Source organism: Erinaceus europaeus, chromosome 23 (genome assembly GCF_950295315.1).
Source record: "Erinaceus europaeus chromosome 23, mEriEur2.1, whole genome shotgun sequence".
Lineage (NCBI taxonomy): Eukaryota > Metazoa > Chordata > Mammalia > Eulipotyphla > Erinaceidae > Erinaceus > Erinaceus europaeus.
In genome coordinates this window covers 11,140,002-11,166,146 of record NC_080184.1, presented here as the reverse complement: position 1 = coordinate 11,166,146, position 26,145 = coordinate 11,140,002, and the positions used below count along the sequence as shown (strand labels likewise).

Below are 26,145 nucleotides of genomic sequence, written 5' to 3'. Positions count from 1 at the left end.
CAGAGAGACATTGAGCGAGGAGGGGGGGAATAGAGACAGAGAGACACCTGCAGCCCTGCTTCATTGCTTGTGAAGCTTTTCCCCTGCAGGTGGGGACCAGGGACTTGAAGCTGGGTCCTTGTACATTGTAATGTGTGTGCTTAACTAGGTGCACCACTGTCTGGCTCTCTGGTGGAAAATATTTTAGTAAACCTAACCCATGTAGAGTTTTTAAAGGGAGCATTATTTTACATGTATAGAGACAGAGATAAGGGGCCAGGTGGTGGTGTACCTGGTTGAGTGCTTATGTTACAATGCATATATTGCAAGGCACAAGGATCCAGGTTTGAGCCCCCCTCCCACCTGCAGGGGGAAAGGTTTGTGAGTGGTGAAGCTGTGCTCCAGGTTATCTCTGTCTCTCTTCCTATCTGCCTCTTCCCTCTTGATTTCTGACTGTCTCTATTCATTAAATAAATACAGATAATAGAAAATTTATTTAAAAAAAAGAAATTTTAGATGCCTTAACTGTGCCCCCAGTTCCTCCCCCATGTCAATGTGCCATTGTTTCCCATAGAATTTTATTTCTTTTTTGTCCATCTGATATTAGTCTGTGTTTCTAAAAAATATTTGTTTATTTATTCCTTTTTTGTTGCTCTTGTTGTTTTATTATTGTTGTTATTGATGTCATCATTGTTGGATAGACTACAGAGAGAAGTGGAGAGAGGAGGGGAAGACAGAGAGGGGGAGAGAAAGAGAGACACCTGCAGACCTGCTTCACTGCCTGTGAAGGGACTCCCCTGCAGGTGGGAAGCCGGGGGCTGGAACTGGGATTCTTATGCTGGTCCTTGTGCTTTGTGCCACCTGTGCTCTTAATCTGCTGCGCTACCACTCCGACTCCCTTCACTGTGCAATTCTACCACTCACAATGCACTTTGTTTTTCCAGATAGAGTGTGAGAGAGAAGGAGAAGGGAAGCCAAGGGAGGAGAGACAACATACGACTGTTCCACCACCTTTTACATAGTGCTCCCATATCCATGGTAAAGTGGGTGCTCTACTTGGGTCAAAGTAATTCTTTTTAATTATGTGTGATAACAATATCAATTTTTGTTGCACTTTGCCTATATTTTCCAAGTAATTCATCATCAGATCATGCCTCATGGGATTAGCTTGCTTAATATCATCTCCTATGAGGATGGGGAGGTCTTAGTTATAGAATTCAAGGTCTTAGTTATTGAACCCAATGCCTTAGTTATTGAGTTCAAGCTCTTAGTTATTGAATTCAAGGTCTTAGTTATTGACTTCATGGTCTTAGTTATTGAGTTTAAGGTCTTAGTTATTGAGTTCAAGCTCTTAATTATTGAATTCAAGGTCTTAGTTATTGACTTCATAGTCTTAGTTATTGAGTTTAAGGTCTTAGTTATTGTGTTCAAGCTCGTAGTTATTGAGTCCAAGCTCTTTATTATTGAATTCAAGGTCTTAGTTATTGACTTCATGGTCTTAGTTATTGAACCCAACGCCCTAGTTATTGAGTTCAAGCTCTTAGTTATTGAATTCAAGGTCTTAATTATTGACTTCATGGTTTTAGTTATTGAACCCAACGCCTTAGTTATTGAGTTCAAGCTCTTAGTTATTGAATTCAAGGTCTTAGTTATTGACTTCATGGTCTTAGTTATTGAGTTTAAGGTCTTAGTTATTGAGTTCAAGCTCTTTATTATTGAATTCAAGGTCTTAGTTATAGAATTCATGGTCTTAGTTATTGAACCCAATGCCTTAGTTATTGAGTTCAAGCTCTTAGTTATTGAATTCAAGGTCTTAGTTATTGACTTCATGGTCTTAGTTACTGAGTTTAAGGTCTTAGTTATTTTGTTCAGGTTCTTAGTTATTGAGTTCACAGTCTTAGTTACTTAGAAAAAAGTCTTAGTTATTGAGAAAAAGGTCTTAGTTATTGAATTCAAGGCTTTGGTTATTGAGTTCAAGGTCTTGGTCATTAAGTCATTAAGTGACTTGAATCTTTTTATTATTATTATTTTTTGTAAATACAGTAGTTTGTACATGCATAACATTTCCCAGTTTTCTTTCTTTCTTTCTTTCTTTCTTTCTTTCTTTCTTTCTTTCTTTCTTTCTTTTGTCATTAAGTGACCTGAAGCTTAATGAGTTCCTGTCTCCCATATATGCCAGTGAAGATGATCCCTTGCTAAATTGGAATATGTGGGATATTTCAGGACTCAAGTCAGAAGAATGTGGCTGTGAAATTAAAGGATGTGGCTGTGAAATTCACACCTGAAGAGTGGAAATTTATGGATCATGCCCAAAGGAAGCTCTACAGAGATGTGATGTTGGACACCTGCAAGATCCTGGCATCACTGGGTAATGAGTTTTATCCTTTCAGTTAGTCTTTAAAATTTTTTTTAAATTTTCTTCATTTATTGGATAGTGGCAGTCAGAAATCAAGAGGGAAGGGGTAATAGAAAGGGAGAGAGACAGAAGACATACTGCTTCACCACTCACAAAGCTTTCCCCTGACAGGTGGGGACCAGAGTCTTTTTTTTTAATTTAATTCTTTTATCTTTATTTATTTATTGGATATAGACCACTAGAAATAGAGAGGGGAGGTAGAGAGACAGAGACACCTGCAACCCTGCTTCATCACTCACAAAGCTTTTCCCCCTGCAAGTGGGGACCAGGGACTCAAACCTGGTCTTTATTATGCATTGTAACATGTACACTCAACCTTATGAGTTACCACCAAGCCCCCCCCATTAGTCTTTTTAAGCAACAAATATTTACCCTTGTTATTTGGAAGAAAGAATGGGAATACTTGTACATGAGACAAATATGGCCCTAGTGTTCATTGAATTCACTAATAGCCATGCAACTGGGAAAAATGCTTGGCAGGTAAATCTTTGCATGTGTTCAGCTCAGAGTTTAACCTCCTGAACTACATATGATCAAGTGATGATATGGTCATTCTCAGACAATTATAGATAAGCTGCTTGTTGGAGGCGCTGAGTGGTGGCACACCTGGTTGAGTACACACATTATGCAGTACAGGTGGACCTGGGTTTAAGCCCCTGGTTCCCGCCTTCAGGGTGAAGCTTCATAAATGCTGAAGCAGTGTTATAGGTGTCACTCTTTCTCTTTCCCTCTCTACCGCCCTTTCCTCAATTTCTCTCTGTCTCTATGCAAAATAAATAAAATACATATTTTAAAAAGTGGTAAAAATACATTATGAAAAGAAAACTACTTGTAGCCAATAGCTTTTTCACGAAACAAAGTTTAAAATCCCTCACCCCACCTCCTTTTTCTTCCTCTTTTCATTTTCTCTTCTTTCTGTCTCATCTCTTTTTCTTTCTTTTCTTTTCTTTTTTTTTGTTTTGTTTGTTTGTGGAACAAATGTGTCTGTGTCTCTCTAATCTTATACTATAAACACATTTAGTGTGATTTTGGATTGTAAGGGTAGCTTATGACAATCCTATGAAAATCAAGTTATGGGGAGTTGGGCAGTAGCGCAGCGGGTTAAGTGCACGTGGCGCAAGGTGCAAGCACTGGCATAAGGATCCCGGTTCAAGCCCCCGGCTCCCCACCTGCAGGGGAGTCGCTTCACAAGCATTGAAACAGATCTGCAGGTGTCTATCTTTCTCTATCCCTCTCTGTCTTCCCCTCCTCTCTCCATTTCTCTCTGTCCTATCAACAACAATGACATCAATTAACAAGAACAACAATAATTACAACAATAAAAAATAAATTAAAATAAAACATGAAAATCAACTTATGGTTAATGTGAATTTGACGTGATAAATGGAGTTGGCTGAACTCATCCTTACTTGTCATCACCAGTTGAACAGAAGAACAAAGTAGCACCCTATAACGAGAAGTGTTTATTGCTTCTCAAATGTCCATGCATTATGAGCATTTCTCCTAGAACAGAATGGCAGCTGTAAACACCATCAAATCTCCCAGTAGTAGCCGAGACAGAACACCTACCCACCCACCCACCAACAACACCACCTAGTGTACAAGAGGAGCCACCTATTTGAAAACAACTGATTCTAGATAAAGGATTATATTCTGGGGCGGGATGGTGGTACACCTGGTTGACCGCACATGTTATAATGTCTCTCTGTCTCTCTCTCTCTCTTTATCTCCTCCTTTCCCTCTCGATTTATGGTTGTTTTTATCCAATAAAGAAGTAAGGAGAACGATGAGAATATCAGATTTTGATATGTCTGCTGAAAGCAGTGCTGAGTCTTTCAGGAAGTAGCATGTGTTACTTTCAGATGAGAAGTTAACTCTTTCTCTATTCTCTCCCATGTTGTAAAATGTTCCTTTCCTTTTCTCCTTCCCATTATTCTCCTCCTCCTCTTCCTTCTTTTACCTGAGCACTGATTGGCTCTGACTTACGGTGGTGTGGGAGATTGAACCTGGGGACTTCAGAGCCTCAGGCATGAGAGTCTGTTTGCATAACTATTATGCTACCTACCCATGTCCTCTTTTTAAATATTTCACTTATGTATTTATTTATTAATGAAAGAGAAAGAAAGATAGATAGATACCAAAACACTGTTTAACTCAGACTTATGGTGGTGCTGGAGAATGAACCTGGGACCTCAGAGCTTCCGGCATGAAGGCTTTTTTGCATAACTAGCATGCTCTCTCCCTAACTTTCTTTGGTCCTTTTAAAATTTTTATTCATCTATTATTGGATACAGACAGATAAATTGAGAGGGGAAGGGGGTGGATAGAAAGTGAGAGAGAAGCAGCTCTTCTTCGTCACTCAGGAAGATCCACCCCCCGCCCGCCCCTGCAGATAGAGACCAGGGGCTTTGAACCCAGGTCCTTACATGCTGTAGTGTATATACCTAATCAGGTATACCACCTCCTGGTCCCATTTCTGTTTTTTTTATAAAGATAAAATTGAGATATATCTGTTTTGTATGTCCATTTCCATGTTATCTTTTTCATGATCTTGGGTTGTCAGGTAAATCTTTTGTTGTTGTTGTTTTTTTTCTATGCAAAAATGCATTATGACTCTGCAGACAACCCAATAGTTTTTTGTTTTTAAAGATTTTATTTATTTATGAGAAAGATAGGGGAGAGAGAGAAAGAACCAGACATCACTCTGGTACATGTGCTGCCAGGGATTGAACTCAGGACCTCATGCTTGAGAGTCTAGTGCCTTAGCCACTGTGCCACCTCCTGGACCACAACCCAATAGTTTTCTCAAGAGTAGTATCCATCTCATATGGGTAATATCTTTTTTGTTTCTTTCTTTGAGTGCTAGGAGTTTGCTGAGGCTTCCTGCCTGCACAGTTCTATAACTTCTAGCACACCTTTATTGTCTCTTTTCCAGAAAGATGGTCAAGAGATTGATAGATTCCACAACACTGCTCCACTGTTTATGAAGCTTCTCTTTTTAAAATATATTTTAAAAATATTTATTTATTTATTCCCTTTTGTTGCCCTTGTTTTATTGTTGTAGTTGTTATTGATGTCATCATTGTTGGATAGGACAGAGAGAAATGGAGAGAGGAGGGAAGACAGAGAAGGGGAGAGAAAGACAGACACCTGCAGACTTGTTTCACCTTTTGTGAAGCAACCTCCCTGCAAGTGGGGAGCCGGGGGCTTGAACCGGGATCCTTATGCTGGTCCTTGCGCTTTGTGCCACCTGCCCTTAACCCGCTGTGCTACCATCCGACTCCCGAAGCTTCTATTTTATATGGTACTCCCATGTGGTGGCCACCGGATCAAGCCTCATTCATAGTGTTGTGCACTCTACTGGTGGAACTACTGGGTGAACCTTGCCCCATTCTTTGAATAATTTTCCTAGTTAATGGACTACCATTTTATTCCCCAAAGTTCCAGATTGCCAAGATACTCAGAGGCTTTTATTATTTTTTCTTATGTAAATTATTTTCAAATTTTGAAGTGGTCTGGGAGTTAGCATAATGGATAAAGCATTGGACCCTCAAGCATGAGATCCTGAGTTCAATCCCTGGCAGCACATGTACCAGAGTGATGTCTGGTTCTTTCTCTCTCCTCCTATAGTCTCATCAATAAGTGAACAACATCTTTTAAAAAAAATTTGAAATGGAGAAGAAATTGCATATTATTATTTATTCCTTTCTACCACTGTATTTTTTTATCAAGATGTCACATTTTATCATCAATTGTTACAGATTATTGTATTCAAGTCAAAAGCAGAGTATCAAGACCTCAGCATGATACTGTGGAGAATAGAACTTCCAGTAAAGAGGATATAGTAAAACTCACAAGAAATGATTCCTGGTGTGTTTTTGGAAAAAACTGGATGATTTATAACTTTGGAGATCAATACCAAATCCAGGAGAGGTGTTTGAGGTAAGTGACATTCCTACAGATAGAAAAGTTATCTTGAGTGTACTAGATTTATTTGAAGTGTAAGGGAAAATATGTCTCCTTCAAGAATTATATATTCCAAGAATTTTCTTAAGTATGCATTAAACATTGAACATAATTCATTTGGAAGCACTGAATAGAACACTCAAATGTACATTTACATAAAATGGAAAATTATAGCATTATTTGGGCCCTTATGCAAACTATTAGACATGCTTCAGTTTGTAACTATGCAGATCTTGCAGAAAAAATTGCCTGTTCTGAAAATGCAAGGTGATAAGCTTAAATGAAGTGGTCTATTTCAACAGGTACAAAAATTTTAAAAAAGGGGGGAGAGGTGAAAGGAGTTGAAAATGGAATTGGAGCCTAGAGCCTTATGCTGGAGAGATAGTAGTTTGGGGGTGGGTGAGGTGTACTGATGACTACTTTATGAAAATATGAAACTGCACCCCTGTGACAACAAGTTTAACAAAACACTTCCTCACTAAAAATAAATTAGAAAAGAGAAAATGTACCCACTCAATAAAAATGGGAAACAGTAAAAATTACAATTTATATACATCAATAAATCACTTACTATCATTATTCCCAAATAGTGTGAATCCTATTGAGAATAGAAGTCATTTTGTGGATACTTTCTGTGGAAGTCATGAAAAAAATAATTATGAAAAAATGAACCATACTACAAATTCTGCTGTGCATGAGAGAGATCCTACCACACTGAAATTCTGTAAATGCACTAAGTGTGAAAAAGTTTTCACAGAATGCCTTTTCATAAAGAACCAAAAAATCTCTTACTCTGAAAACAAGCAGTATCAGTGTGAGGAATGTGGGCACGCCTGCCGTTGTGTCTTACTCCTAAGCACTCGTGTGGAAACAGACGTTGTAGATAACAAATGTCAGGATACTGGGAGGTCATCTAACAGAAACAAGAACACTCTAAATAGTAAGAACATTGAGTTTAAGAAGTCTGGAAAAGCTTCTACTTCCTCTTCCTCCTCGGGAAATGCAATAGGTCACTGTGAACAGAAAGTACTTGGGTGTGAATTTTGTGTAAGAATCTATAAGTTTCCATCTTATGTTACGCAACGTGAAAGAATCCACCCTGATCCGAAACTCTATACATGTAAGGAATGTGGGAAAACTTTCACTCAGTCTTTATATCTTCAACACCATGTGGTAGTGCATGCAGTGCGTGCTAGAGAGAAACCCCATGAATGCCAGGAGTGTGGGAAAGCCTTCAGTTCATCATCATACCTTCAAAGACACGTAAAAATGCACACTGGAGAGAAGCCTTACAAGTGCCAAGAATGTGGGAAGGCTTTTTGTCATTCCTCACTCCTTCAAAGACACGTGGGATTGCACACAGGCAAGAAACCCTACGAATGTAAGAAATGTGGGAAGACTTTTGGTCGTTCTTCAGACCTCCAAAGACATGGGGCACTGCACACTGAAGAGAAACCCTTCAAGTGCCAGGAATGTGGGAAGGGTTTCAGACGTTCCTCAGCTCTTCAAATACATATCAGAACGCACACTGGAGAGAAACCGTACGAATGTCAGGAGTGTGGGAGGACTTTCAGTTATTCTTCAAACTTCGAAGACCACGTGAGATTGCACACTGGAGAGAAACCCTACGAGTGTCAGGAGTGTGGGAAAGCCTTCAGTTCTTCATCATACCTTCAAAGACATATAAGAATGCACACTGGAGAGAGACCTTACAAATGCCAAGAATGTGGGAAGGCTTTCGGTCATTCCTCACTCCTTCAAAGACACGTGAGATTACACACAGGCAAGAAACCCTACGAATGTAAAAAATGTGGGAAAGCTTTCAGCCGTTCTTCACACCTTCAAAGACACGAGATGCTGCACACTGGAGAGAAACCCTTCAAGTGCCAGGAATGTGGGAAGGATTTCAGACGTTCCTCAGCTCTTCAAATACACATAAGAATGCACACTGGAGAGAAACCCTATGAATGTAAGGAATGTGGGAAAACCTTCAGTTATTCTTCCAACTTTCAAGACCATATGAGATCTCACACTGGAGAGAAACCTTATAAGTGTCAGGAATGTGGAAAGACTTTCAGTCACTCTTCGTCCCTTCAGGCACATTTGAGGAATCATACTGGAGAGAAACCCTATGAATGTCAGGAATGTGGGAATGTTTTCAGCCATGCCTCAGATTTTCAAAAACATGTGAGAATACATGCTGGAGAGAGACCTTATGAATGTCAAGTATGTGGGAAATCTTTCGGTAGCTCTTCGTCCTTTAATAGACATGTGAAATTGCATGCTGAAGAGAAACCCCATTAATGTCAGGAGTGTGGGAAAAACTTTCAGTCAGTTATCATCCCTTCAAATCCACACAAGAATGTACACCAGAGAGAAGCCCTAATAATGACAGAAATATGGGAAAGCTTTCAGTCACTCTTCATGCCTTCAAAGACGTAAGAATGCCCACTGGAGAGACACCTTGTGAATGACTATCATTTGGAAAGATTTTAGTCAATTCAGACATTTTTACACATACTTAGGAAAACATGGTTAAGAGAAATCCTACAAATAGTAGGAATCTGAGAAGTAATAAAGCTGTTTGATAATCCTTCAGTAATGTTGAACACATACTTTCAAGTGTCAGCTTGAGTGTCAGCACTGCACAGAAGCCTTTATCTTTAAAAAAATATCTTATTCATTTCTATTTATTTACTTATTATTGGATAGAAACAGAAAGAAATTGAGAGAGAGAGGAAGATGGAGAGGGAGAGAGACAGACATCTGCAGCTCTGCTTCACCACATGTGAAGCTTTCCCGCTGCAGGTGGGGACCAGGGGCTTGAGCCTGGGTCCTTGTGCACTGTAATGTGAGCACTTAACTAGGTGCACCACCATCTGGACCCCTAGAAATCTTTTACTATTCGCATCCTATGTTATACACATGAAAATGCACAGTGCAGAGAAGACTCAGAATTATGCATACTGTGTGGGAATCTACACGTGTAGCCAAGAAGTCAAAACTTAACTGAGCAGAAATTTAATAACACACACACGGAGGTCAGATAGGAATGGCAACAGTGCAAAGGTGGAATGAAGAGAGCCCAAAGGGCTGAACTTCCAACAGACGCTTATTATGTAACCCCCCATACCCACAATTCCTTGTGAGTATATTTGCTTTGCTATTGGTCATGGCATCAGTTATATGCTAATTATGTTCATGCCCCATAATCCCTTTTGCTCAGCATCAGTAAAAGAATATCCTCAATGGGATTTATAATCACAAAGAAAAAATTGGGTACTTCAGTGAAAATGTGGGAGACTTGTAGCCAAATAGAAACCAGTGTGCTTGCTTTGCTATGCACTGCCATCACATGAAGGAAGGTTTAGTGTTGTGGTGTCTTCTCCTATCTCATTTGTCTACCTTTGAAAGTTAACCCAGAGTGACTAAATTCTGGCAATGATGAAAAACAAAAGGAGGGCAGGGGTAGATAGCATAATGGTTATGCAAAGAGACTCTCATGCCTGAGGCTCTAAAGTCGCAGGTTCAATCCCCTGCACTACCATAAGCCAGAGCTGAGCAGTGCTCTGGTAAAAAAAAAAAAAAAAAAAAGGAATTGGTGCAATTATATGTAAATTAATTGAAAACCATCAGTTGTAGATTGGATACATTTCTCTTTTATTTATTTCTCATTACCTTTATTTTATTTACTGGATAGAGATAGCCAGAAATCAAGTGGGAAGGGGGTGATAGAGAGGGAGAGGCAGAGAGACATCTGCAGCACTGCTTCACCACTTGCAAAGCACTCCCCCTGCAGGTGGGGACTGGGGGCTCGAGCCTGGGTCCTTGTGCACTAAAGCATGTGTACTCAACCAGGTGTGCCACCACCCGGCCCCAAACTTGTCTTTTGAAAAACTATCTATTTATTGTTAATGACAGAGATACACAGAGAGAAAGATACACATAGAGATTTACCAGAGTAACTGCTCATTTTTGGCTTATGGTGACATTGGGGATTGAACCTGGGACTTTGGAACCTCAGGCAAGAAAGTCTTTTGCATAATCATTATGTTGTCTCCCTAGCCCTAGACTGGTTAACTTTTTAACCTCTTAAAAATCTGTTGTTTGAGCCAAGAAATGTTGAATTGTCTGTTTTAATTCTTTTTTATGGTAGGCTTGTCCGGGAGTGCCTGGAACTTGATTTATTCAGCCTCCTGAATATTGTTTTAATTAGATGAGAAATTTTTTGTGTCTCTTTGTTTTTCTTACTCTTTTTTGTTCTGCATGCTTACAAAACACATTATCAGATAGTGGAGGGAATTCCTGTGAATATCAGCACTGGCATAACATTTCTGGGTATGATGTCTTTGAGAATATATATGAAAGGGTACGGTGAAGAGAAACTTAATGACTATAAACAAAATGGTAATAACCTTTGCACATCCTGAATCCTGAGAATGTACCTGAATGTGTACAGTGTAAACACGAATGTCATTAGTTGGGTAAAATTTCCCAGTATCCTGTATCCCTTTAAATATATGTGGAGACACAACAAGGAAGAAAGCTTAGGAATGCCAGTAGTTAAAGAAAGAATCCAGGCATCCCACAAACATGTCCACACACACACACACACACACACACACACACACACACACACACACATACACACCACTCCATATACCAGAACTGCTGAAAACTTTCTTTTAAACACTTGTTGTAAGGAAGCCAGGTGGTTAAGCTCATACAACACCACATGGAAGGACCCAGGTTCAAGCAGCAGTGACCCACCTGAAGGAAGGAAATTTCAAAAGTGGTGACACAGTGCTCTCTCCCTTTGCTCTTAATTTCTCTCTGCCTCTAGCTAAAATAAATAAACAAAAACTTGTTGAAAGAATTCAGAAAACCTTCAGGATAGCTGTTTCTTTTTTGTACATGGGAAACGAGCAAGGGAGAATTTTGTTCTTTTTAAGACATCTATTTATTTACTTATTTATTTATATTATTGGATAGAAGTAGAGAGAAATTGAGAGGGGAAGGAAAGATAGAGAGAGAGGAAGAGAAATAGAGAGATATCTGCAGCCTAGCTTCATCACTCGTAAACCTTTCCTCCTGCAGGTGGAGACCAGGGACTTGAACTTGGGTCCTTGCACACTTTAATGTGTGCACTTAAGCAGGTATGCCACCACCTGGTCCCATAGGAGAATTTTGTTCTTGCTAGTTTGTCTTTGTTTTTCTCCCAGAATCATTTTACACCCCACAGAATTTCTTTCTATGCCAAATTTTTATCTTCCTGTGTTGCCGTAGTTGTCAACAGTGTTTCCTAGTTTGTCATTTTGTCTGTCCATCAGTGTTTTTAAAATTTTATTTTGTTATTATTATTATTATTATTTTACCAGAACACTGCTTAGCTCTGGCTTATGGTGGTACAGGGGATTGAACCTGGGACTTTCAGTAATGAAAGTCTCTTTGCAGAACCATTATGCTATCTATCCCCAACCTGTCCATCAGTTTTATATTGATGAATTTATATTCATGAATTTACCAACTATTGTACTTTTCTTTCTGATTTACTTTATATCACATAATTCCTGTTTTTTTTTTAAATCCACTATTTACTTATTTATTTACTTATTTGTAAGAGAAAGAACCAGGGGATCACTCTGGCATGCACAGTGCTGTGGATTGAATTTAGCATCTCATGCTTGAGAAGTTCCACTGTGTTCCTTTTGGGCCGCAAGTTTTTATGTTGTTTTTCAAAACTGCACCGCCATCCTTACCCCTTCACCCCAACCATGTAAGTAAGTAGTGTTCCAGTGTGAGAATGTACCACTTTAAAAAAAAAATCAAATTATCTGTCAATCAGGACATTAGTTGCTTGCATATTCTAGCCGTTGTAAACACCACTGAATAGACTTCACCATTTTCTTATGAAAACATGTTTCATGTACTTTGCCTACATACACAAATGTGGGTCTGTTTGGTCCCATGATGATACAATAGTTTAGCATCTTGAGAAAGCTCCGTGCCATTGTCCCAAGTGTTAGCAATACTTTTTTTATTGCCACCACCATGTGTGTGAGTATTCTTTCTCCATGTTCAGTGTTATACGTGCTGTTGAGTTGTTTTAGATAGGTAGGTAGATAGATAAGCGATAAATACATGAGAGATAGTATCAAAGCTTCCTTTAATGTGGTCAGTGGCCAGGCTTAAACCTGGGTTGTGTACATGGCAAAGCAAGGCATAATGCAAGCAAGCTATCATTCTGACCCATATTGTATAGAATCTTCTTCATGTGTTTGGGTTGTGTAGTGTTGGAGGTTGAAGCCAGGATCAGAGCGTCAGGTATGGAATTCTTTTTTTTTTTTTTTTTTTACGGAACCAGTACACTAGCTCCCTGGCACACTTGATTTTTTTAATTAGTGATTTAATATTGATTTACAAAATTACATGTCAACAGGGGTATAATCCCATACTATTCCCAACCACCAGAGTTCTGAATCCCCTGTCCTTCTTCTGTACAGCAGTTTTCCAAAGGTTGCTGATATGAGTTAACTATTATTTCTGCAACTCTGTCTATATTTGTATATAATTGCCCTCTTGTTTTTTCAAAGGTCCCATATTCTCTTCCTCTCTAAGCTATATGTAACCCTATTACTACATCCAAATGTCCTTCTCTTTTTCCTCTTCTCTTTCTGGGTCCTATTGGGAGTTGGGGTTCAGAGCCTTCTTATCCTCTTCCTCCTATCACTTTTCCCCCATTGGAAGTATGGATCAAAATTATTTTTGGGGTGCAGAAGGTAGGAATTACAGAAGGTTCTGGCTTCTGTAATTGCTTCTCCACTGGACATGGGTGTTTGCAGGTCAACCTATACCCCAGTATGTTTCTATCTTTCCCTACTGAGTTAGGGCTCTGGAGAGATGAGGTTACAGGACATACTGGTGAGGTCATCTGCTGAGAGAAGTCAGGATGGAATCATGGTACTGTCTGCAACTTGGTGTCTGAAAGGTGGCAAGATGTAAAGTTGGACAAAATGCTTAATGAACAGGAACGAAAAAGTAGGAACAGAGCAGATGAGATTAGGGATCTTAGGGTGGAAGGAAGCTAGGAAGTCCACATATCTGAAGTGATTTTGCAATGGCGGGAACAATAATTATTCACAGCTGAGATGCAAGCAACATTCCTCGAATGTGAAGAAAACACTATTCGTTAGTTTTGCTACCAAGGGCCAAGTGGACTTGTGCCTTCAAGAGCCCCGTGGACCCCCTGTGTCAGCAGTACTTGCCTTTTATAGAGCAGAGCGAAGGTGGGAAAGAAAAGGGAACAGAAGGGGGCCAGGTGGTGGCGTACCTGATTAAGCGCACACAGTTCAGTGAACAAGGACCTGGGTTCAAGCCCCTGGACCCCCACCCACAGTGGGAAGCTCCACAAATGGTGAAGCAGTTTTAGCAGGTGTTTCTCTGTCTTTTATCTCTCCCTCCCCTCTCAATTTCTTTCTGTCTCTATCCTCTTATAAATAAACAAATAATTTAAATAACAAAAAGAAAAAGGAGCAGGAAACAAGCTTACAAAAGCAAAAATGCAAAGTTTAGGGAGAGTCTTCTAATCACAGCAGTTTCATCATTATCTGTAATGTCATATTTCTTTTTTTAAAAAAAAATTATTTATTCCCTTTTTGTTGCCCTTGTTGTTTTATTATTGTAGCTATTGGTGTTGTCGCTGTTGGATAGGACAGAGAGAAATGGAGAGAGGAAGGGAAGACAGAGAGAGGGAGAAGAAGACAGACACCTGCAGACCTGCTTCACCGCTTGTGAAGCGACTCCCCTGCAGGTGGGGAGCTGGGGGCTCGAACCGGGACCTTCCTCTGGTCCTTGCACTTTGCACCACGAGCTCTTAACCCGCTGCGCTACCATCCAGCTCCCAATGAGTGTTTTTTTTCTTCTACATTTACAAACCGTCAATATGTCCTATTTGAAGAAGTGATTATTGAAATTCCCCCCTTTTTTACATTTTAAAATTTTATTTATTTATTTATTTACTTACTTACTTATTTACTGAATAGAGACAGCCAGAAATTGAGAGGAAGATAGAGAAGGGGAAAGACAGAAAAACACCTACAGCCTTGCTTTATCACTTGCAAAGCTTTCCCCTTGTAGGTGGGGATTGGGGGCTTGAACCCAGGTCCTTATGCATTGTAACATGTGCTCTCAACCAGGATGCCACCACCTGACTCTGAAATTTCCCTGTTCTTGAAAGTTAACTCATTAAAGACAGAGGGAGTGGAGAGACCGAGAATCAGAATTATCACTGCCAAATGTGGTGCTGGGCATCAAACTACAACCTCAGGCTTGAGTGTCCAACCCCCTTTTTCTTTCTTTATAAAATAAAATATCAACAAGACCACAGGATAAGAGGGATAGAATTCCCACCACCAAAGTTTCATCTCCCATCTCCTCTATTGAAAGCATTTCTATTTTTTATCCCTCTGGGAGTATAGACCCAGGATCATTATGGGGTGCAGAAGGTGGGAGGTCTGGCTTCTGTAATTGCTTCTCTGATGGCCATGGGTGTTGGCAGGTGGATCCATACCCCCAGCCTGTGTTTATCTTTCCCTAGTTATGCAGGGCTCTGGAGAGGTGGGGTTCCAGGACACACTGGTGAGGTAAGAGTTCAACCCTTTATCCATTGGGCCACCCACTTCATTTGTTAGTTTATTTGTTTGTTTGTTTGTTTGTTTATACCAGAAAGACGCTTTCACTCTGACTTCAGGTGGTGCTGGGTATTGAATGCGAGGCCTCTGTGGGGCCTCTGTTGCCTCAGTCCTAAAATTCTGTTATGCCCCACAGTATTTTTCTCTTTTGTTTTTTCTGCCTACTTACTAAGTATAAGTTTAGGGAAGGCAGGGGAGGACAGCATAATGGCTATGAGAACAGACTCTCATGCCTGAGGCTCCGAGGTCCCAGGTTCAATCCCCACTGTACCCCCATAAGCCAGAGTTTAAGAGTGCTCTGGGAAAAAAAGAAAGGAAGGAAGGAAGGAAAAGAAAGAAAGAAAGAAAGAAAGAAAGAAAGAAAGAAAGAAAGAAAGAAAGAAAGAAAGAAAGAAAGAAAAAGAAAGGAAAGAAGGAAGAAAGGACGGAAGAAAGAGGTCAGGGACTGATAAATAGATTCCCCTGGTAAGGTGCCTACCTGCCTTGCTATGTATGTGACCTAGGCTTGAATTCCTGCCATGTTCCATGGGAGTACTACCACACTGAGGGTAGCTTTGGTGCTGTGTCTGTATCTATCGATGGACTGTGACATTATGAAGGTACAAGGCCACAGGAAGCCAAATTAAAAAAAAAAAAAATCCCGTTGTATTAGTTAGTTCTAGATTTTGGATACTGACCTCTTTCCAGATGAAATGTGTGCAAGTATCTTGTCCCACTTAATAGACTGTGTGATTTCTTGTTTTCTGTACTATAGATTTCGAGTTTGATGTCTTTCCGGTTGCTAGTTTGGAATTCATTTTTTCATTTTTGTAGGAGTCAAGTATCTAAAGACCATTCTACCTTAATGTCATGGAAAAAATCTTACGTGTTATCGTCTATGTAATTTGAAAGTTTGGGACCTTTCAGTAGGGCTGCTGGTACATTTTGAATTTGTATTTGTTTGTGAGGGCAGACAGTCAAGTTTTATCGTTCATGTGATCAGTGACCATTTGTTGAGGAGATACCCCTTTCTCCCTCGAGCAGTTTTAGGTCAGTTCTTGTAACATAAATATTAAAAGAATGTGTCTTACATCTGGGCTTTTATGGATGTATGTGTAAACTTGTTCTGATAAGAAACTTTAAAAAAAAATTGTGGTAACCGTAATAAAGTTTGATTTCTGGTAACACGATGCCTTCTTTTGTCTTAATATTATAATTTGGAACTGTTAAGAAAGGTGAGTTTCGGGAGTCGGGCGGTAGCGCAGTGGGTTAAACGCACGTAGCGTAAAGCACAAGGACCAGCATAAGGATCCCCATTCGAGCCCCCAGCTCCCCACCTGCAGGGGAGTCGCTTCCTAGGCAGTGAAGCAGGTCTGCAGGTGTCTATCTTTCTCTCCACCTCTCTATCTTCCCCCTCCTCTCTCCATTCTCTCTGTCCTGTCTAACAATGACGGCATCAACAACAACAACAATAATAATCACCACAACAATAAAAAACAACAACAAGGGCAACAAAAGGGAAAATAAATTTAAAAAAAGAAAGAAAGGTGAGTTTTATGAACTTTAAATCATTAAAAACACAAAAGGAGATCAGCAAGGGAAGTTGATGAGACAATTAAATGGTCCACTCATTAATCCCGGGTCAGATATAATGCTAAGAAGTTTGGAGGGGGGTCTGATGGTGGCACACCCAGTTAAGTGCACATAGTATGAAGCTCAAGGACCTCAACAGGGATCTGGGTTTGAGTCCCCATCTCCCCACCTGCAAGGGGATGCTTCATAAGCAGTGAAGCAGGTCTGCAGGTGTCTTTCTCTCTCCCTCTCTTTCTCCCCCTCCTCTCTCCATTTCTCTCTGTTTTATCCAAATAAAATGGAAAAAACGGTTGCTAGGAGCAGTGGATTTGTAGTGCTGGCACTCAGCTCCAGCGATAACTGGAGGGCGGGGAGATGAAGAGGAGGAGGATGGGGGAAGGGGAGGAGGTTATTTCAGATAAGAAGTATGTATTAAATGTTAAAATTTTTTCATGTTATTAAATGTTAAAAATCGATGTAAGTCTACTCTCAATAAACCCCAACATTCACATTTTTAAATAAGTTAAATTGATAGGGACAAGGTGGTGCCTTACCTGCTTCAGTGCTCACATTACAGTGCTCAAGGATTCAGGTTCAAGTCCCCCATCCCCACCTGCAGAGGGAAAGCTTTGTGAATGGTAAAACAGGGCCGCAGGTATCTTTCTGTCTCTCTCCCGCTCTATCTCCCCTTCCCTTCTCAATGTCTGGATGACTCTATCCAATAAATAAAGATAAAAAATCATAAATATAAAATAATAAGTTGAAGTTGACATGAATTTTTGCCTCACTTCAAATGAGCCAGTGATTTAGTTCACTTGTTTAGTGTTCCTACATTATTGTGGCCATGGCTCAGGCTTGAACCCCAAACACAAAGCACTTTTTAAAAAAATATAATTTCTTTTTTTAAAAAAACTTTATTTAATTTTATAGGGCAGAGAGAAATTGAGAGGGAGGTTGGCTAGAGAAGGAGAAAGAAACAGAGAGACACCTGCAGCCCAGTTTCACCACTTGTGAAGCTTTCCCCCTGCAGGTGGGGACCAAGGGCTCGAACCCAGGTCCTTGTGCACTGTAGTGTGTGCTTAACCAGTTGTGCCACCAGCCCAGCCCACACAGTGCACTTCTGTGATGTGATGGTTTTTCCTTTTTCTCTTTGTCTCTGTCTCTCTCTTGTCCTGGTACCAGCACCAACAAGATGATAAAAGAAATCTGCTTCAGGGGAGGTGGGTAGATAGCATAATGGTTATGTAAAGAGACTCTCATGCCAGTGGCTCTGAAGTTCGAGGTTCAATCCCCCACACCACCATCAGCCAGAGCTGAGCAGTGCTCTTGTAAACAAACAAGCAAGCAAATCATGTGTCCGGCGGTAGCCAGCAGGTTAAGCACACATGGCACGAAGAGCAAGGACCAGCATAAAGATCCCGGTTCGAGCCCCTGGCTCCCCACCTGCAGGGAGGTCGCTTCACAGGTGGTGAAGCAGGTCTGCAGGTGTCTGTCTTTCTCTCCCCCTCTCTGTCTTCCCCTCCTCTCTCCATTTCTCTCTGTCCTAGCCAACAACAACAGCAGTGGTAACAACAATAATAACGACAACAACAGGGGTAACAACAGGGGCATCAAAATGGGAAAAATAGCCTCCAGCAAAAGTGGATTCATAGTGCAGGCACCAAACACCAGCAATAACTCTGGAGGCAAAAAAAAAAAAAAAAAATCTACTTAAAAAAAATAAAAGACTGAATTTCATTGTCTGTCTATACCTTTTACCTTTTCTTGTTTATATCTAGTTATCTGTCAGTGGATACTTAGGTTGTTCTGAAGATGGTAGAGTGGGTACGGAGGACTTAGTACACAACGGTGAAGCATTTTTTAAAAATGATATTTTAAATTAATTAATTAGTTATTGGATAGAGACAAAGAGAAATGGAGAGGGGGAGGTGAGATTGAGAGGGAGCGAGACAGAGAGATACCTGCAGCCCTGCTTCACCACTCATGAAGCTTTCCCCCTGAAGGTGGGGACCAGGGGTTTGAACCCAGGTCCATGAGCACTGCAATGTGTATGCTTAACTAGGTGTGCCACTGCCTGGCCTCAGGAGTTTTTTCTTTTCTTTTCTTTTCTTTTTTCTTTCCTACCAGGGTTATCACTGGAATTTAGTACTGGCACTACAAGTCTACCTCTCCTGATGGCCATTTTTTTTTTACTTTTATTTTTATTTCTTTCTTTTTTTTTTTTTTTTTTTTTTTTTACCAGAGCACTCTGGTTTATGATAGTACAGGAGGTGGAACCTGGGAATTTGGAGCCTCAGGCTTGAGAGTCTCTTTGCAGAACCATTATGCTATCTACCTCTAGCCCACCTCGATTTTTTTTTTTTTAAAAACCCACTTAATATACTTATATATGTTTGAATAAATAGTCTTTACATTAAATTGATATGTTACTTGGAGAATGTTTCCTTCAAGCTACCAGAATGTTGTAGGGTTTCCTAACAAAGAAGAACTTCACTTAGACAATTAGAGAGAGCCTGGATTTTGTTGTTGCACAAGTCTCTTAGCCACCAACTAGTGGCCATAAAAATGCCTGAGGTGGGAGACAGCACATCGGATTAAGCGCAGGTGGCACAAAGTGCAAGGACCAGTGTAAGGATCCCGGTTTGAGCCCCCAGCTCCCCACCTGCAGGGGAGTTGCTTCACAGGTGGTGAAGCAGGTCTGCAGGTGTCTATCTTTCTTTCCCCCTCTCTGTCTTCCCCTCCTCTCTCCATTTCTCTCTGTCCTATCCAACAATGACGACATCAATAACAACAACAACTACAACAAGGGCAACAAAAGGGAATAAATAAATAAATATTTTTTTAAACTAGTGATTAAAAAATGGCTGAGCTGGGTGTATGGATCAACCTGTCAACATCCATGTTCAGCAGGGAAGCAATTACAGACGCCAGACCTTTAACCTTCTGCATCTCACAATGACCTTGGGTCCATACTCCCAGAGGGTTAAAGAATAGGAAAGCAGGGAGTCAGGCGGTAGCGCAGCGGGTTAAGCGCACATGGCCCAAAGCACAAGGACCAGCATAAGGATCCCCACCTGCAGGGGAGTTGCTTCACAGGCGGTGAAGCAGGTCTGCAGGTGTCTGTCTTTCTTTCCTCCTCTGTCTTCCCTTCCTCTCTCCATTTCTCTCTGTACTATCCAACAATGATGACAACAATAATAACTACAATAACAAAAAACAACAAGGGCAAAAAAAGGGAATAAATAAATATTTAAAAAAAAGAATAGGAAAGCTATCAGGGGAGGGGATGGGATATGGAGTTCTGGTGGTGGGAATTGTGTGAAGTTGTACCCCTCTTATCCTATGGTTTAGTCAATGTTTCCTTTTTTAAATGAAAAAAAATGCCTGAGGAGAAGGGCCGGGTGGTGGCACATCCGATTGAGCACACATGGTACAATGTGCAAGGACCTGGGTTCGAGCTCCCAGGCCCCCACCTGTAGGCAAAAAGTTTGCCAAGTGGTGAAGCAGGGTTGTAGATGTCTTTCTCTTTCCCTATCATTCTCTTCCACTTTGATTTCTGGCTGTCTCTATGCAATAAGTCAATCAATATAATTAAAAAATTAAAATTAAAATGCTAGAGGAGACCCAAGGTACCCAGGGGGAGTGAGAGAGCTGACTTGGTAGGTCTGAGCCTCTGATAATCATGTCAGAACACGACCGTACTAGGGAGAAGAGTCAGTTCTGGGACCTGCCTCTCCCTTTCTCAATTTGAGAAAGTCAATACAGGGCAAGGGTAGATAGCATAATGTTGAATACAAAGAGACTCTCATGCCTGAGACTCTGAGGTGCCAGGTTCAATCCCCCACACCACCATAAGCCAGAGCTGAGCAGCGCTCTGCTTAAAAAAGAAAAAAAGAAAGAAAGAAAGGAAAAAAAAGTCAATATGCAGTGATGAAGGCCCAGAGGTGACAAAAATAAATGGAACTACACGATCTTCATATTTAGTTGATTTCTAAGTTTAATTTCTAAGATTACTAAGTTCTCTCATTAGGAAACACAGTAAAGGAACCGGGTGATGGCACATGTGGTTAAGGGCACATATGTTACCACGCACAAAACCCGAGTTCAAGCCTCCAGTCCCCAAGAGCAGGGGGAAAGCTTCATAAGTGTTGGAGCAGTGTTGCAGGGTTGTTTTTTTCTTTTTTTTTTTTTTTCTCTCTCTCTCCTTCTCTGTCCTCCATCTCAATTTCTCTCTATCCTATCAAATTAAGTTTTTTTTTTTTTAAAGGGCATGAGGTAAAAATGTTTATTATGATAGAAGAAAAGTAATAAATATTGTACTTAAAAATCTGGGTAGTTCCATGAACCACCCAGTTGACTGAGAAGGTGAGTGACTTTTCCTCCCAGTTGATCCACAAAATTGTGTTTGGGTTGGAGAGTAACAGAAACTGAACAAAGTCCATGGGGAGCTGGGCGGTGGCACACCTGGTTAAGTGCGAACAGTACTAAGTACAAGGGCCCGTGCAAGGATTCGGAGGAACACTTCACAAGTGGTGAAGCAAGGCTATAGGTGTCTCTCTGTCTCTTTCCCTTTCTGTCGTCTCCTCCCCTCTCAATTTCTCTCTGTCCTATCCAATAATAAAGAAATAAATACAAGAAGAAGATAAAGAAGAAGAAGAAGAAAATTGGGAGTGGTGAGAAGGAAGAAAGAAAGAAAGAAAGAAACAAAAAGAAAGAAAGGAAGGCAAGTTATCTCTCCGTCTTTCTCCCCATCTATCTCCCCCTTGCGCTCTCAACTTCTCTCTGTCCTATCAAATAAAGAAAAGAAGGAGAAGGAGGAGGAGAAGGAGAGGAAGAAGAGGAGAGGAATAGGGATCTGCTTAGGAAGCCTAGGGTATGCAGTAGATAAAGAATTGAACTCTCTTGGAATTGGGTGGTGGAGCTCCTGGTAAAGTATGCATATTATAAATGTGCAAGGACCCAGGTTCAAGTCCTGGGTCCCCACCTGCAAGGGGAAAGCTTCACAAGTGGTGAAGCAGGGCTGCAGGTGCCTTTCTGTCTCTCTCCTTCTCTATCAGCCATTTCCTATTCGATTTCTGGGTGTCTCTATCCAATAGATAAATAAATATAGATAATACAAAAAAAAAAAAAAACCTTCCATGTCTGAGGCTCTGAGTTTCCCTGGAAGCCAGAGCTGAGCAGGGCTTTGGTCTCTCTGTATCTCTCTCACTAAAATAAAATAAAATTAATATGCTCACCAAAAATTAGTCCCTTCTAGAGGGATGCAGAGGTCACACAGGCTCCTAAGCTGACTATGGGCCCCAGATCATATCAGATCGACGGGGTTTACAGTCAACAATATTTATACACCTTTCCCATATTACTCTCTTCCCTGATCCAGCTTTCTGATCCTTTTCTCAGCCATGACATAATCTCTCCAGACAATAACATGGATCCACCTGCATATCAGATATCATGTTCAGTGAAAGAAAAAAAAAAACACTACTATAGTTACAGGCCCTTTAAAATATAACTAAAATATGCCTACTAGCTATCTGCAAAATGGAGGACCCTCCCAGCAACACTTCATCTTCAAGATTCCAGACATTAGGTCCACGATTGTTCAACAATCTGTTTGGCTTTGTATGTTAACTCTCTTTTCAGCCACCAGGTTCCAGATGCTAGCAGGATGTGACCAGACTTCCCTGGACAGACAACCCCACCAATGTGTCCTGGAGCTCCACTTCCCCAGAGCCCTTCCCCACTAGGGAAAGAGAGAAGCAGGCTGGGAGTATGGATCAACTTGTCAACGCCCATGTTCAGTGGGGAAGCAATGACAGAAGCCAGACCTTCCACCTTCTGCATCCCACAATGACCTTGGGGCCATACTTCCAGAGGGATAAAGAATAGGAAAGCTATCAGGGGAGGGGATGGGATACGGAATTCTGGTGGTGGGAATTGTGCGAAGCTGTACTCCTCTTATCCTATGGTTTTGTCAATGTTTCCTTTTTATAAATAAAAAATTAAAAAAAATTGCTAGTGGGTCTTATCTTTTTTTCTTTTTTAAGTTTTTTGATATTTATTTATTAATTGGCTAGAGATCCAGAAATCAAGAGGGATGGAGGAGACAGAGAAGGAGAGAGAGAGAGAGACATCTGCTGCCCTGCTTCACCACTCACAAAGCTTTCCTCCCGCATGTGGGGATCAGGAGCTCAAACCCAGGTCCTTGCACATTGTAACATGTGTGCTCAACCAGGTGTGCCACCACCCAGCCGGCTAATGGATCTTTTCTCGGTAACAATGTAGCCAACATTTCATTACTTCTCCCTCCATAGATATGACTGGAGTCTACACCATCAGCTGCTGGACAATCCTGCCCATGATCTGTTATATCTGTTATGTCTGTTCACATACAACACACATGGAAGTCCATCAGGTGTTGGGGGGAAGGACCCCAATAGGCACCTGACCCAGTTTTTGCGTCACAAGGTGGTGTCTCAGTGCCAAGACCCATCCCTGCATGAGTTTCCTGGTTGGGGAGGGGGGGATCTTATCTGGATTCTTCAAGCCTTTATTTAGGGAAGGGAAGTTACAGAAAGATTGGATGAACTAAGGTAAAGGAATGAGATCAGTGGCTGGGCACCTTGTAGCTATGTCAGGTGTCACCCTGACCTCCCTTTGTTCTCCCTTCTACGGACGGCCCAGAATCCTCCCCTGTCCAGAGAATCCGAGGTTGTAAGTTGCTGCTTTTTGGAGCTCACACCAGGTGATGTTTCCAAATCGCCATCTTGGCTCTGCCCCCAGACCACTTGTTTTATGTTCTTAGTCCTGTTCTGGGTTTAGTTGGGGAATGAGACTATGACACTTGGAAATGTTGGAAGTTTCTGTCTTCCAATATGTTTTTTTTTTTCTTTTGGAAATTTACACAGTTAAGAATGAGGTGCATGAAGAAAGCAGTTGAAAACATTTATGAAATTGTAGTGATTTGAGGGCTGAGTGTTGGTGCACTTGGCCTAATGGACTTGTTTATTTTTAAATTTCTTCGTATTATCTTTATGTTTTTGGACAGAGATGGAAAGGGAAAGAAAGAAAGGGAAAGAGATAGGGAGACACCTGTAATACTGCTTCACCACTCAAAAAGCTGCATGTGGGAAGGCCTTCCCCATGTAAGTAGGGGCTGAGTGCTCAAATTCAATTCCTTGTGCATTGTAATATGTGCGCTCTGCCGGATGCACCACAACCCAGCCCCAGTTTAATACATTAGTTAGCATGTGAAATGACCCAGGTTCAAACCCCTGGATTCCCCCTACAGAGAGTGGGGAGGGGGAGCATAATGAGAGGTAAAGCAATGTTGTAGGTGTTTCTCTTCTCTTTCTCCTTTTTAAAATTTATTTATGTATTTATTTATGTAGGTTAGACAGAAATTGAGAGGGGTGGGAGAGAGAGACAGAGAGATACCTGCAGCTCTGCTTCACCACTCACGAAGCTTTCCCCCCTGCAGGTAGGGACCAGAGTCTTGAACCTGGGACCTTGCACACTGTCAAGTATGCATTTAACCAGGTGCATACCACTTGCCCCCCTCTGTCTTTTTCTATCTCCTTCCCCTTTCCCCTCAATTTATCTCAATCTCTATCCAATAAAATCACTTAGCAATTCAATGTGATAGAAAAGATGAAAGAAATTGTGATTTTTCCCCCCTATGAGAATGTGGAAAGCTATAGCCTGTGGGATCCTGTCCCACCTTCTGTCAGTGGTCATGGGTCCAGGCAATGATACTCCCAGTTATGTGCACATGTTACAATTCACAAGGACCCTGTTTTAAACCCTCCCAGTTCTAGGCTGGGATAGATAGCATAGAGGTTATTCAAAGAGACTCTCATGCCTGTGGCTTGGAAATTTCAGGTTCAATCTGCTGCTCCATCATAAACCAGAGCTGAGCAGCACTCTGGTCAATAAATAAATGAATAAACAAATAAAACCAAAAAACATAATAAATATATAAACAAATACCCAATCCCCACCTGCAGGGGAAAAGCTTTGCAAGTGGTGAAGCAGTGTTGCAGGTGTCTCTCTGCCTTTCCCTCTATATCTCAACTTCTTTCTTTCTTTCTTTTTAAAGAATTTATTTATTTATTTATTCATGAGAAATGATAGACAGAGAAACAACCAGACATCACTCTGGTACATGTGCTGCCGGGGATTAAACTCAGGACCTCATGCTTGAGAGTCCAGTGCTTTCTCCACTGCGCCACCTACCGGACCATTCTTTCCTTTCTTTCTTTCTTTCTTTCTTTCTTTCTTTCTTTCTTTCTTTCTTTCTTTCTTTCTTTCTCTTTCTTTCTTTCTTTCTTTTTTTCTTTCTTTTCTCTCTCTCTCTTTCATCTTTCTTTCTCCCATTCTTTCACCAAAGCTCTGCTCAGCTCTGGCGGAGCTGAGACCTTACAGTCTCTGGCATGAAAGTATTTTGTAGAATTATTATGCTATTCCACCCCCCTACCCCACCTCTTTCTATCCAGAGAAATCATCTTGGAGTGGCGAAAACCCTGTAGTGACAATTAGGTCTCAGTAGTGTAGGTTTATATTTGACTCAAATATATGTCTTTTTGTGTTCTCAGAAAAGGAAAACAAGAATCAAATTGCAAGCTTCTTTCCAAGAGTTTTAAATTTTTTAAATACATTATCACAAATGATGACTGAAACAAAGAAGCAAAAGAAAAAAAAACGGGGCTGGGGACATAACATAATGGTTATGCAAAAGCCTTTCATGCATGAGGGTATGATGTCCTAAGTTCAGTCTCCAGCACCACCATAAGCCAGAGCCGAACAGTGTTTTGGTTAAAAAAAAAAAGGGGGGTAGGGGAAATTAATGAAATCTACTTAAAAACAATGATTGTTTTATTTGTCATTGTGTGTCTCTACAGTATGATTGGAAGAACCATCACATCTGCAAAAAAAAAAAAAAAAAATTCAAGCCTTATACAATTGAGAAAATTTGTCAATACAATAGATTTTTATTTATTTTTTTTAGTTTAGTGAGGACCTTGTACATGCATGATTTCAGCATTCCTTGGCTTTTTCCACAGTGGCTGGGTGGTAGCACACCTGGTAAGGCATACATATTACAGTAGGCAAGGACCCGGGTTCAAGTCTCTGGTCTCCACCTGCGGGGTGGGGGGAACTTCATGAGTGGTGAATCAGGGCTGAAGGTGTCTATCTTCCTTTCTCCCTTCATTCAGTTCCTGTCTCTATTCAAAATAGAATAGAATGAAATGTAATAAAACCACTACAGCAGAAGCTTCACGAGAAGAAAAGCAGTGCTGAGGTGTCTGTCTCTTTCCTAAAGTGATGACAAGGATTTAATTCAGGACTTCATGCTTCTAAGCCCAAAGTTCCACACACAGTGCCACCTCCAGAGTTGCTCTATTCATTATTTTTTTTTTTTTTGGTTTTAATTTTTTATATTTACTTATTTTCCCTTTTGTTGCCCTTTTTTATTGTTGTAGTTCTTATTGCTACTGCTGTTGTCATCATTGTTGGATAGGACAGAGAGAAATGGAGAGAGGA

The 26,145-nt window shown here is 40.8% G+C and overlaps 1 protein-coding gene across 1 annotated transcript in view; it reads left to right on the top strand.

Annotated features, from left to right (window-relative positions):
* The window catches only part of LOC103116132 (zinc finger protein 850-like), a 70,197-nt gene extending 60,952 nt beyond the window's left edge, over positions 1 to 9,245 (top strand). The window contains exons 8-10 of the mRNA XM_060182450.1: positions 2,203 to 2,347; positions 6,157 to 6,337; positions 6,952 to 9,245. Of these exons, the coding sequence (XP_060038433.1) occupies positions 2,203 to 2,347; positions 6,157 to 6,337; positions 6,952 to 8,665 (2,040 nt within the window). The 3' untranslated portion in view covers positions 8,666 to 9,245. The remainder of the gene's footprint in view (positions 1 to 2,202; positions 2,348 to 6,156; positions 6,338 to 6,951) is intronic.
* Positions 9,246 to 26,145: the final 16,900 nt, after the last annotated feature.